The sequence below is a fragment of the Mauremys reevesii genome, linkage group 13, assembly GCF_016161935.1.
Source record: "Mauremys reevesii isolate NIE-2019 linkage group 13, ASM1616193v1, whole genome shotgun sequence".
In the NCBI taxonomy this organism is placed as follows: domain Eukaryota; kingdom Metazoa; phylum Chordata; order Testudines; family Geoemydidae; genus Mauremys; species Mauremys reevesii.
The window spans coordinates 17,443,224-17,455,942 of record NC_052635.1 but is presented as its reverse complement, the minus strand read 5'-3'; the positions used below and the strand labels follow the sequence as shown (position 1 = coordinate 17,455,942).

The 12,719-nt window shown below is 46.7% G+C and overlaps 1 protein-coding gene across 3 annotated transcripts in view; it reads right to left on the bottom strand.

The window, feature by feature from the left end:
- ERGIC3 (ERGIC and golgi 3) overlaps nt 1–12,719 on the bottom strand; it is a 54,393-nt gene that overhangs the window by 24,727 nt on the left and 16,947 nt on the right. For all 3 annotated transcript variants that reach the window (XM_039498244.1, XM_039498246.1, XM_039498245.1), the window contains exons 5-7: nt 12,338–12,431; nt 10,775–10,940; nt 7,629–7,686 (exon numbers count right to left, since the gene is read on the bottom strand). In XM_039498244.1, the coding sequence (XP_039354178.1) occupies nt 7,629–7,686; nt 10,775–10,940; nt 12,338–12,431 (318 nt within the window). The remainder of the gene's footprint in view (nt 1–7,628; nt 7,687–10,774; nt 10,941–12,337; nt 12,432–12,719) is intronic.

Below are 12,719 nucleotides of genomic sequence, written 5' to 3'. Positions count from 1 at the left end.
CCTACATAGGTAACTCATTACAGTGCTTCATCACCATCCTAATGAAATAGTTTTTATTTCACTTATTTGTTTCTATTCTGTTTGGGTCCAGTAAAGAATAGAGATGACTGTATACTATTTTTATTATTAAATCTGCAAAAAAAAAACCTAAAAACCCTACATAAACATATGACAGTGATTTGGACATGTGTATGTGCATATTTATTTGTTTTTCCTAAAGTTAATTAAGTATTTTAGGAAAAATTGTCAGAGTGGCCACCAGCAAGAGTTGGTGGCCACACTCTAAGGCCACCAAAAATTTGTTGTCAGAACCCCTGGACTAGCTTTCCTTGAAAGAGTGAGCTGCATTAGCTAGCCCTCCTAAAAACCAACTGTCCCAAAGCTTGGATTCTCTTGATCTTTCTCACAGAGAAATCTGGGCTAAAACATGTCATCTTTTCAATAGGCAATTCAAAATGTCCGAATGCGGATTGGAAAGCAAAATTCTGAGGCTCAGTCAGCCCCACGAGAGAGGCTGAAAGATTTAAAATGTGATTTGAAAAAATGCTAAAGCCTGAAGAGAAGCTGTTGTTACAAGGGGGTGGCGGGGGAATGCAACAGTTACCTTTTGGCATTTTCCAGCCTAGGAAAAGTGATTGAGTTAAGATCAAGATTAGCTAGCCCATGCTAGCTAAACCAACCTAAACTCAAACCTTCTTCCTAGTCCAGACAAGACCTCAGATGTTCCTTGGTTTAGGGAAAGATCGGGGGTTGCACTGCAAGCCAGATACAAACCGGTCAATTTTGTGGCTGCAACGCATGGAATGAATTCATGTGAACAAGACTGCTCAGACCCTTTACCTATACCTTTCACGTAATGTATCTAGCTCTGGCCTGTACTGCTAGACCTCCACTAACATAGTGTGTACTACGGTCTAGAAGAGCATTTGTTTGGAAGTGTGTTTTCAGAGCAGGGTTTGTGTATGTGAAAACAAAACGTATATGTGGGAAGGCACAACACACTGTGTATGAAAATGGGGCTCTAACCAAGGAATGAATCAACCCAGGCAGAGGGGAGTTGTGGGAATGAAATGAGGGGCCTGCCCAAAGGCTAGTCTATACTGAAATCATATCAGTTGTACTTCACACCGTTAGTTACTTCGGTTCCACTTTATGTCTGGACAAGCCCTAAATCTCCTCTTATCCCTCACCCTATTTCCTGGAAGTAGAAACTCCAACAAGGACAGAAGTTATATCAGCTCTGAAGATAATCACTGAGAAATCAGCCAGCTGAGATCAGAACTAAATTTGGGCTCAAATTTTAAAAAGGCTTCTTAATTTGAACTTTTCTCCTTCCGTCATGGAAATGCCCATGCAGAAACCTGGTTTCAGAGATTAGTAACCAGCAGAAATCCTCAGGGCAAGGACTGAGTATTAACTAAAGAGACTGAAGATCTGCTCTCCTGAAACAAGGATCTGATCTAGCTTGAATATTGAGAGGATTCTGACGAGTAAAAGTGTGGACTCAACTCCAAGTGGCAGTTTTATAAATTTGATACCGGCACTTTGGTAGTAAGCCAGAAGCAGCCAAGAATTTTGGATGAGGGTATAAAAATATACTTTGTCCTCAAGGCAGCTGAGAGAACCCACCTTGCTCAGATCTCATGAAGGAGCTATTAATTTGGGAATGACAATCACGGTGCCTAATTTTTAGCTGCCTAGAAAAATCACAGGAACCACACTGTGATCCACAAAGCCTGAGCTAGGCACCTATGCTTCCTTTACAATATATGGGGAGAGACAGACACCTTCAAATGTGATTCACAACAGCCAGCATACTAGGCAGGAAGCTGTCTAAACTAGCCGATGGCAGATGCCAACCAGAGAGATGTGCCCTAAAACCTTCCCCTCTCTTGTGATGCCTAGGTCCGAGTTGCAGGATGGTGCCTGCTCAGCTCAGCAATCCATGGACAGGAACCAGCTGCCACCTGGAGTCATGCAGCTTCTTGGGGGAATGAGTTATGCACAAAACAGCTGGGGGAGGAGGAGGGGCTGCCACTACTCACCTGATAAATTTTAGCCCAGTGGTTAGAGCACTCACCTGGCGTGGGAGACCCAGGTCCAAGTCCCCCTTGACTGAAGGGGGAGAAAGGATTTGAAAAGGGATCTCCACCTTGCAGGAGGATGCTCTAACCACTGAGCTAAGTGATATTCTGATGTGGGGCTTCCTCAGTCTCTCCTGCTGAAGTTGTTACACTGTGGATAAATAAAGAGTGATTGGAGAAGGGACCTGGACCCAGGTCTCCCACCTTCCAGGTGGATGCCCTAATGACTGGACTACAGAGCCATTCTCATTCTCTCTCTTTCTGTCTGACCCAACAACTATTCCATGGTGGATAAATATTTATCTAGAGGGAGGTGGCAGTGTGCATGTCCAGAGGCAGAAAGTTAGGTGCTGTCATAAACAGAGATAAGAGTAGCATAAAATCCCTCCTTGGCAGCTGTACTGAATCGCTTTACCTGTAAGGGGTTAAGTAGCTCAAATCACCTAGTTGGTCCTTCTGGTCAGGTGCCAACGAGGAAAGAAGATACTTTCAAATCTAGGGGGGGAGAATTTGTTTGTGGCTTTTTTTTTTTGTTCCCTCTCCGGACAGAGAGAGAGACCAGGCAGGTACATCATCTCCTGAAAACATACCTGAAATGATCCATCTAAAATTACAAAAATTGTAAGTAAGGCAAGGAAATGCATTAGGTTATCTTTTGTTTTGGCTTGTGAATTTTCTTATGCTACAAAGGTAGTTTTATTTCTGTTTTTGTAACTGTGAAGCTGAGTCCAGAGGGGAGTCCTTTGTGTTTAAAATCTTTTTATTATCCTGTAAAGTTACCTTCCATCCTGATTTTGCAGGTGTGATTCTTTTACTTTTTTCTTTATAATAAAGTTCTTCTTTTAAGAACCTGATTGATTTTAGTGTCCTAAAGATAAAGGGTCTGGTCTGTACTCACATTGATAAGGCAATTAGTTGGTATACTATTCTCAAGCCTCCCCAGGAAAGGGAGTGAAGGGACTTGGGGGGATATTTTTGAGGGGTGGAGGAGATAGGGATTCCAAGTGACCCTCCCCTGAATTTTTGTGTAAATCAGTTGGTGGTGGCAGTAATACCGTCCAAGGACAAGGAAAGGAATTTGTGCCTTGGGGAAGATTTTCACCTAAGCTGGTACAATATAAGCTTAGGGGGTCTTTCATGCAGGTCCCCACAGCTGTATCCCAAAGTTCGGGGGGTGGGGATCCTGACATGGTGGCAGCATGGTGGGATCATTCTGAACCAGAAGCACAGACCTCAGGATTTTAAAAGGACACATTTTTTCCTTTTGGCTGCTTGAAAACTAGGGAGATTTTTTTTAAAGGGCACATTTTTTTTTTAAGCTGACAGCAGCTGGAGTTTTTTCTTTGCCTGAGGGCAGAGTAGTTAAGCTGCAGCAAGGAAATTCACAAGCTGTTGGTTTTTTTTTTCCCTAGCTCTCGGGCTAGGCTACAGTAAGGGCAGGAAGGTTAGCAAATATGACTGAAAGTGAGGTCCAGAAAAAACTGGAATTAGCCAGACTGGAGGCTGAAGAGAAAAAGAAGGAACATGAAAGACAAATGGAATTCAAACAAATGGAGATTGATGCACAAGTGGCCAGAGAAAAAGCTGCTCAGGAGAAGAGGGAAAGAGAGAGGCAGCATGAACTCGAGGTGATGAAGTGGAAGAGATGGAACCCTTCAGTAGCTGGCTCCACTTCCCAAAAATCCACAAATGGGAGTGACTATGTCCACAGTATGATGAATCCAGTGATATTGCTGAATATTTCATCATCTTTGAGAGACTGTGCCCCCTCCATGCAATTCCTGAGCATCAAAAAATGAATAAGATAATGGCAAAATTGACTGGAAGAGTTCTGGACATATTCAACAAGATGCCTATTGAGGATGCCTCTGACTATGGTAAATTTAAGGATTTGGATTTAAGGACCAAGCCCAAGTCCACAGATTTACATATGGGTCCTGAGATGACTCAGGAATCCGATCCTGGAACCACAGATCCACCCACAGTAGGTACAGACATTTCCTGGTAGATCAGCTGCCTGCTGGGATAAAGTGCTTTCTTTTTCCTTCCTTCTCTGTCTCTTTTCATCTTTGAGAGCAAAGCGCTTCTCCTCGAAGTGGGCCATTGCCTGATAGAGGATGTGGCACTAATTGAGGTCGGGTGGTGACGGCTTGCTCCTCCCAGCTTGTGATGTCCACATCAGTTTTCTTGAAATACACTTTGTAGCTTTATCTCTGACCACCATGGGATCTCTGACCATGGGTGAGCTGAGAGTAGAGGACAGGAGGTAGAATCTGGCATCCGCACACAATGTATAGCCCAGTGGAGTTGGTGCATGAAGATCATTGCTTCTATGCTGGTGACACTGGCTTCAGTGAGACTGCTGGCATTAGTGTAGTGATTTTCCCACTTGATGCGAAGGATCTTCTGGAGGCATCATTGGTGGTACCTCTCCAGACTCTTGAGATGCTGTTGATAGTCACCCAGGTTTCACATCCATAAAGGAGTGTAGGAATAACAATTGTCTTATAGATCTGGATCTTGGTGTCCTGCTATAGGTCACAGTCCGTGAAAACATGTCAGCGCAATTTCCCAAAGGAAGCACTTGGCACTGGATCCTGTGTTGGATCTCATTGTTGATTTATGCATTTTGAGAAGGTTGGCTACCAAGGTAGCAGAAATGCTCGACTATCTCCAAAGTCTGTCCCTCAATGGTGATTTGTGGTGGGTCATGCTGATGGGTGTTTTTTTTTTAAATTTTCTACGTCTCTGCTCGAAGTCTAAAGTCTTCAGGGCATCCACTACTGATCTTCAGTATGCTAATGACTGTGCCATCCTCACGCACACCGAGAATGGCCTTAAGTCCACATTGGATTTTTTTGCACAAGCTTACTGAAGCCTAGGACTCTCAATATGGAGAAGACTAAAGTGCTCCATCAGCCTGCTTCCAGCCTTGCGCATGACCACAGAATAGCACTGTGTTGTGATAAGACCTACACTGTTTATTTCTTGTTTTTAATAGTTAATAATAACAGTAGAATTTAGCTTACTACCTTCCTATGAGAGTAGAGTCCTCTCTCTCAAGCTATTATAGAAAAGGCATAAAAGCGTAATCAATGGTTCCTTCTGGCCTTAAAATCTAAAAATTAATTTGATCTCTTTATGTAGAAAAGTCAGTTTTCTGATAGAACCTATCAAAAATTTGTTTAACTTAGGTTCCAAGTATCCAATAGCCTGTACAGGATCACAGGTGAAAGCTGTGAGTGGTATATGAATTGCCCCAAGTTCTAGTACCTGGTTTCTTTTGGCTTTCATAGGCTTTAAGGAGTGAGATGACCTATGGCAGCTCCCTATCCTGAAATAAAAGCACTTCTCCCAAAGACTGAGAAAGCAGAGCATGTGACATTCTGCAGGACATTTTGTAAAACTGACCACCACCTAATACCTCCTGAACTGGCTGAGGAAGCCTGACCACCACACTGTGACCATCCAAGTAATGGCTGTTTAACCATGTCTGGAGCAGTCGCATTTGAAGTCATGCAATTGTCAATGAATATCTATACATCATCAGCTCTGGGATCCTGATCTTTCAGCTACAACACTGCTACCAGGAAGCTCTAAGAAGTGGAGTGGAGGGAGGAAAACTGAAGCAGCACTTATATCTAACATTGCTCCTATGACTGTCAAAATTTGGGTAGGTTGAAAAACACACTGTAGTGAATACAGCCACCAATGCCAGAAATCTGGTGAAAACTCTGGGGTCTGCAGCTAGCATCTTGTTTTGAAGACTGTCCCTCAGTCTGAACCTGAGGTAACTCTAGTGCAGCTGCATTATTGAGGTGTGGAAGTACTTATCTCAAAAGCCAAGTATTTGAACCAATCCTGAGAACTCAGGAAGAGGATTCCATGTGGAATCTGAGCTCTGATAGGCTAGTTGAGTCTTTTCAGATAGGCTCCCCTTTCTTTTTTTGGACCAAGAAAAAAGAAGAATCCTCTTTAAACAGGTTGAAAGTATTTCTATTCTATTGCAACCAAATCCCTTCTCCTTCAACAATTTTTCATTTGAAGGAATTCCTCAAAGGTGAAAGGTGTGTGCGTGCATACATGAAGCATTGTGTGGAACTGAATAGTTTAACTCCTCCCTGACCTTCCTATTACAGTGAAAAGCATATTTTCATAAAACTTACCCTCTGCATCCAGGTGTGGAAGTAGAGAAAGAATGGATGGGGCTGTGAAGGGGATTTCAATGCAAAGAGTCCCCTCTGTGAGCAAGAGTAGGTTAGCTGTAACCCTAATAATGTGAGATTTGTAGAAGTGAGGATTGTGTGAGGCAGTGGGAAAGAACTGTATGAGAAGTTGTTGTGACCTTGTGTTAGATAAGTATAGAGTGTAGACCATAGTCTAAACTGGTGAGAAAAATAAGATACCAGGACGACATATGTATAAACAAAATGCAGCTTTCGCCCATTATTATATGTAACAAAAGGTATAAATGCTTGCTGTAATTGTTTACCTAGAGAGAGACCTGTTTAGCTCTCTCCCGCCATGCAATTGCTAGAGATAATAAAGTATCTGACTTGCTGCACCCAACCTGAGAGTGAGAACTCTGTTTTTCTCCAACACAAGCTATAGTAACTACACAGCACTATCCACCATTCTACAAGACCGTTCTATCCCTTCCACCCTCTCTACACAGACTAGAGCCACTATTATCATATTCATGATCCTGATGTGGGTCCAAGACCTCACCAATCACATACAATAAGATAGTTATGCTGAACTCATCCACTGTACAGAGCCACAGACTGGAGGAGTGTCTCACTCTTGAAAGTGGGCTAGCTAGTCTACGCTCATATATCTAGTACACAGAAGAGTTGAAAAAGGCATTTAAGGCACGCCTCATTAATGTAACTATTTATTATAAAGCTGTAAATATGGGTCTGTATATGTTACATGATGGGTTGTTACATGGTGCAGCCGATTACAAGGGTAGAGTTAAAAATCTTTGTCAAAACGTAACTCTGAACACCTGGAGTTTCAAACATTTATGTTTCTGGAACTGCAACATACTACTAAGTTACATAAATACTTCCAATCTTAAATCTATTTTAAAAGGTTCTTGAGAATATATATTAAGGCATAAATTAAAACACTCTGTTACCCCAGAAATACTAACTTGCCTAACTTCTGTATAAAAATCACTTGAATTACTTTAAAATTCTCCATGTAACACTTTTGGACTCAACACGCTGACAGAGCTGTTTATAGCAGAACAGGGTTGCTTAATGAGATGGGACAGGCTGGTTGTATACATAGTCAAGGCTCCTCCTTCGTCCCACTTCCTCCCAGTTCTTCCTCAACCCAACATTTCTTCACTTGCTCCCGATGGTTCTCTTCTCCTACCCTGGCACTTCTGCCAATTCCTCCCCGCCCTGGCAGTGCTACTTCAGACAACTTTATCCATCATGGTTAATGACATGGAAATCAGAGGGAAATGTTCAAAGAGAAAAGCAGACATGCCAGGAAGTCAGGAGGCCACAGGGAAAAAAACCCCAAATACTTTACCATGGACATGAGACTGCTGAAAGCTTTTTCCAGGTGCAAAGTGAAAGTTTCCAGCTACCTGTAGGAAACAGTCATCTTTCATTAAAAGGCCCCATTCTACATTACAAAGTGAAGCATTAACACTTGCTGCCCCCTTTTCAAAGGTGATTTCCCCCTTCCATGTTACTTACCTGCTGAAACAGTCACAAGTGAACCAGCTACTCCCCAAAGAACCTTTTTCCAAATAAAACAATCAGTACTTTTCAGGAATTCGTAGAGCAGAGATGTCAGACACCTGGCTCACATACCATTTCTGATGTGTAGGGGGAGCCTACACAGATTGTGCAGAATCTAAGTTCTCATTTAAAAGACACCTCTACCCCGATATAATGCAGTCCTCAGGAGACAAAAAATCTCACCGTGTTACAGATGAGACTGCGTTATATCAAACTTGCTTTGCCCCCCCCCGTTCCTTGTTCCCTGACCGCCCCCTCCAGAGACCCCCATCCCTAATCACCCCCAGGATCCCACCCCCTTGTCCTCTGACTGCTCCGACCCCTATCCACCCATCCCCACCCCCTGACAGGCACTCATCGGCAGCGGCGGGAAGTGGAGCAGCCCGGCCCCAGTCCGCTCCACCCCGCCAGCTCCCAGCCACGGCGCTCCGCTTCCCGCCGTCAGTGAGTGCAGAGAGGTTGGGGAAAGAATGCCTCCCTGCACTCACCTCCAGCGGGAAGCAGTTTGACGCGGCCCCAGTCTGCTCCGCTTTCCTTGCCCCAACCCCAGCCGTGTCGCAGGGGGGCAGCTGGGGAAAGGTCCTGCACTCACCGGCGGCGGGAAGCGGACCGCCACAGCTGGGAGCTGGCGGAGTGGAGCTGGCTGGGGCTGGGCTGCTCCGTGAGTGCGGAGAGGTTGGGGAAAGGACGCCCTCTGCACTCACTGGCAGCGGAAAGCGGAGCGACACAGACACGGCTCCAGCGCGCTCCACTCTGCCACCTCCCAGCCGCGGCGCTCCGCTTCCTGCCGCCGGTGAGTGCAGGGAGGTTGGGGAAAGGATGCCCTCCGCACTCACCAGCAGCGGGAAGCAGAGCGACGTGGCCCCAGCCCGCTCCACTCTGCCACCTCCCAGCTGCGGCACTCCGCTTACTGCTGCAGGTGAGTGCAGGGAGGTTGGGGAAAGGACGCCTCCCCGTACTCACCTGTGGTGGGAAGCGGAGTGCTGCATCTGGGAGCTGGTGGAGTGGAGCAGGCTGGGGCCAGGCTGCTCCACTTCTGCCACTGCTGGTGAGTGCGGGGGTGGATCCCTTCCCCCAAACCCCCTCCCCAGAGTGGCACAGCTGGGGCTGGGGCGAGGGAAGCAGAGTGGGCTGCTCCTAGCCCCCCGCTAATCCCCAGGGCCATTCTGGGACTGCAGGGCCCCCAAAAGTGCCCTCCCACAGCTCCTGCCCCCCAGACCCTGGGGGCGGGAGCCCCTGACTGCCCCTAAGACCCTCTGCTCCTTACTGAACCCCTCAGCCCCAGCCTGGCCCGACACCCTTAACACACTGCTCAGAGCAGCATGTCAGAGCTTTACTGTTGTATGCGAACCCGCGTTCTAATGGGTCACGTTATATCGGGGTAGAGGTGTATATATATTTCAACCTTTCCTGCTTATGAAGGTAATTTTTTAAATGGGAACAAAATGTAACCAATGCACATGCAGCCAGCCTGAAACAATGTCTCTGAGAGATGTGAATTTCACCATCTACCTTAATCTCACTGGGGTGTCAACAGGAAAGACCGTATGTTAATGTCAACATTAACTATTTCATTGCTGATCGTTTTTAGCAGATACAATAATGGGGAGGGCTTAAGAGTGAAGTCCACAGGAGTAGAACTGAAAGTTGCTGCAGGGAAGATGAGAGGAGACCCCTAGGAAGGGGGAAGAAAAACAGAAAAGGAAGATGAGGAAGGAAAATAAAGTGGAGTAACAAGGGGAACATATATTCCCAGAGTGATGCTGAATGCGACAATAAATCACTGAACAAACAAAGATAACTAAAAGTTCAGCCTAGGATGTTTAAAAGGGGCCTAAGGGAGTTAGGCACCAGTTCCACATACTTTCTATAGCAATTGGACACCTAATTCCCTTAGGGCCCTTTGAACATCCCAACCTTCCTGTGTAGACAAAGGCTAACTAAAATCAGAGTCAGCAAGACCCTGCCATGTGTGTTCTGTACTGGGCCTTTCAGCAATTGGTTAGCATACAGAGCAGGGGTGGGCAAGCTTCTTGGCGCAGGGGCCACATCTGGGTATGGATATTGTATGGTGGGCCATTAATGTTCACGAAATTGGGGGTTGGGGTGCGGGAAGTTGGTGTGGGCTGGGACGGATTCGGCGGGCAGGAGGGGGATCAGGGCTGGGGAATGGGGTTGGGCACAGGAGGGGGTCAGGGGTGCAGGCTCTGGATGGCGCTTACCTCAAGCAGCTCCCAGAAGCAGCGGCATGTTCCCACTCCAGCTCCTACATGGAGACATGGCCAGGTGACTGCACGCTGCCCTGTCCACAGGCACTGCCCCTGCAGCTCCCATTGGCCGCAGTTCCCAGCCAATGGGGGCTTCGGGGGCAGCGTGTGGACCCCCTGGCTGCCCCTATGTGTAGGAGCTAGACGGGGGAATATGCTGCTGCTTCTGGGAGCCGTGCGGAGCGGGGCAAGTCCCAAACCCCACTCCCTGATTGGAGCGCCAGAGCGGGGCAAGCCCCAGACCCTGCTCCCCAGAGGGAGTTCGAGGGCCGGATTAAAATGTCTGGAGGGCCCCCGGGCCATAGTTTGCCCACCCCTGATATACAGCTAGTGGCCATTGGTTAAAAATCCACCAGCCTCTCTGTCCCCACATGTTCTGAAAGGTCTAGCCAACAAAACACACAAGGCCATTGCTTTGTATTGCTTCTTTTTCTCCAGTTTGCAAAACTAACTGCTGTTTTATTTAGGCTCTTCTGCTGCACTCAGCACTGAGCACCTAACAATGCCCAACGGGCCTAAGTCCCAGCACCACAGAACTGTGGAGACATCATGCAAAGTGGGGGAAGGAGGGGAACTCCCAACCTCTGCCCTTTCCTGGTCACTAACAATGGGGTGATTTCAGGTGCCTGGCACAGGTGAGTGTTCAAGGGAAGCTCTCTCTCACCTTGTTGACCTCCAAGAATCCATACACTTGGCAGCCCTCATTCTTCTGCTCCTGCATTTTCTGGCTGAACCCTTCTCTCTTGCATTGTTCTATAGTGTCAGGGTTCTTGAAGGCCCAGCCACGCCGCCTGTATGCTTCTCTCACATCATCACAGGAATTACAGCACCTGCAAAAGTACAGGCACCATCTCACTCACCCTGAATGGAGGAGAAACAAAAATCAAGAGCAGAGACCACAAAATGTGGAACAATCTCTCTGCAGAGGACATAGAAGCGAATTCTCCTTCATACTGGGGCTACTAGTTTCTCTCAGCCGATGGTCTCTGGGTCAAGGGAAGACTAAATTCCCAGAACTGAAGGTGTCCATCCACCTAGATGAGCAGCTTTGAGTCACTACCTTCCTGAATCTGACAGCCATCAGAGAACCTCTGCATTCACAACAGAGCTCTGAGGATCTTCCCAATGGACCAGACTCTCTTTAGAAAGTGATACAACTTTTTAACCAGCCAGAGAAGTCCCATAAACAGGTCTGTTAATGCACCTCATCTTACTGGCTTGGAGTCTCCCCCCATGAATAAACAATTCACTCCTGCAGTGCACCCCCACTAGTCTACAGGTCTCAGGCCAAGAGAAACCCCCTTCACTCCCCTGCATCAAGGGGGAGACCAGGGTGGACTCTGGACACAGGACTGTGGTTTCTTTATTCTTTTGACATTTTTGTTACCTGAGAAGGGGAGGCTGGAGGGCTGAATCCCCCATGCCCCAGGAGACAGCATCTCCAGGCAGGGGCTGCAACCCGATGGATTATTCTAAGCCCAGAAAATTAAAAACAGGGGAGGAGAAAGAATCCAAGACCCTGTGGGCCAGATTCTGATCTGTTGTTGCAGGAGCATGCAAGGAGATGGGGAGAGCAATGTATCACCAGTTTGCCCCACATACAGAGCGCAGGTAAACATGATGAACTAGCCCTGAGTGTGCTCACAGCTAATGAGGGACACTTTTCCTTTTATACCCTGAGAGCCCCACCTAAGGGGAGAGACCCCAAGGGACACTTCTTTCCAGTCTGATCCAAGCTCACATGCCCAGAAGTGCTTAGCCCAAAACTGTAGATCCATATGGGAATTCTTGAAGGAGAACTCACACACAATATGGATTCATTCAACATCTGGGGCAAATGCTGCTGAGAAGATATGGAACAGGTCCCCCACTTCACTCTCTGAGATCAGGAGACCAGAAAATCGTGCATTCGCATGTGCACACACACACATACTCTTTTCTCCAACCTCCCATCAGGAGAATAGAGAAGTACGTGGGGTCTGTCACAAATCAGGAGGTTATGCAAGTGTGGGCTCACCCACCTGACCTCTGTCCAAATCAGGGTATTTGGGAAACACACACTCGAACCCCACTTCCCCACACAGGTCAGAACACCACAGATGTGTCATTCCACCCGTCTCCTCCAATTCTGGAGGTTAGGAATGTGCACACACCCCATTCCTGTCAGATCAGGATCAGCATACAACCCCCCACCCTAAGTAAGGAGATCAGGGAAGCCTTCATTTACCGGATGTCCTCCGACTCTGCTCCATAACAGCTCTCACAGCGATCAGCATCTAAGGAATCTGGATCAAACACTTTCTCCTCCTCTTTGCCCAGCTCTGAAACAAAATAAGACTTTCAAATAGTGTGACAGTTTTATGAATATGTCTCTGTGTCATCTTATGAATTTAACTGTGGTTTGTATCACTCATGATCTCACACTGCACTATGGATTAGAACGTCCCCTTTTTAATCTGACTCCACTCTGTGTCTAGTATAGAGCCAGTTGTGCTGGCATTTATATAGTTTGTTGAGATGTATAACAAGCTGGAGGGGGTGTTTCCCACCTCAGGGACAGTGAACACAGGAAGAGTCATCCAACCAATTCCCATGAATGACTGGCTTGC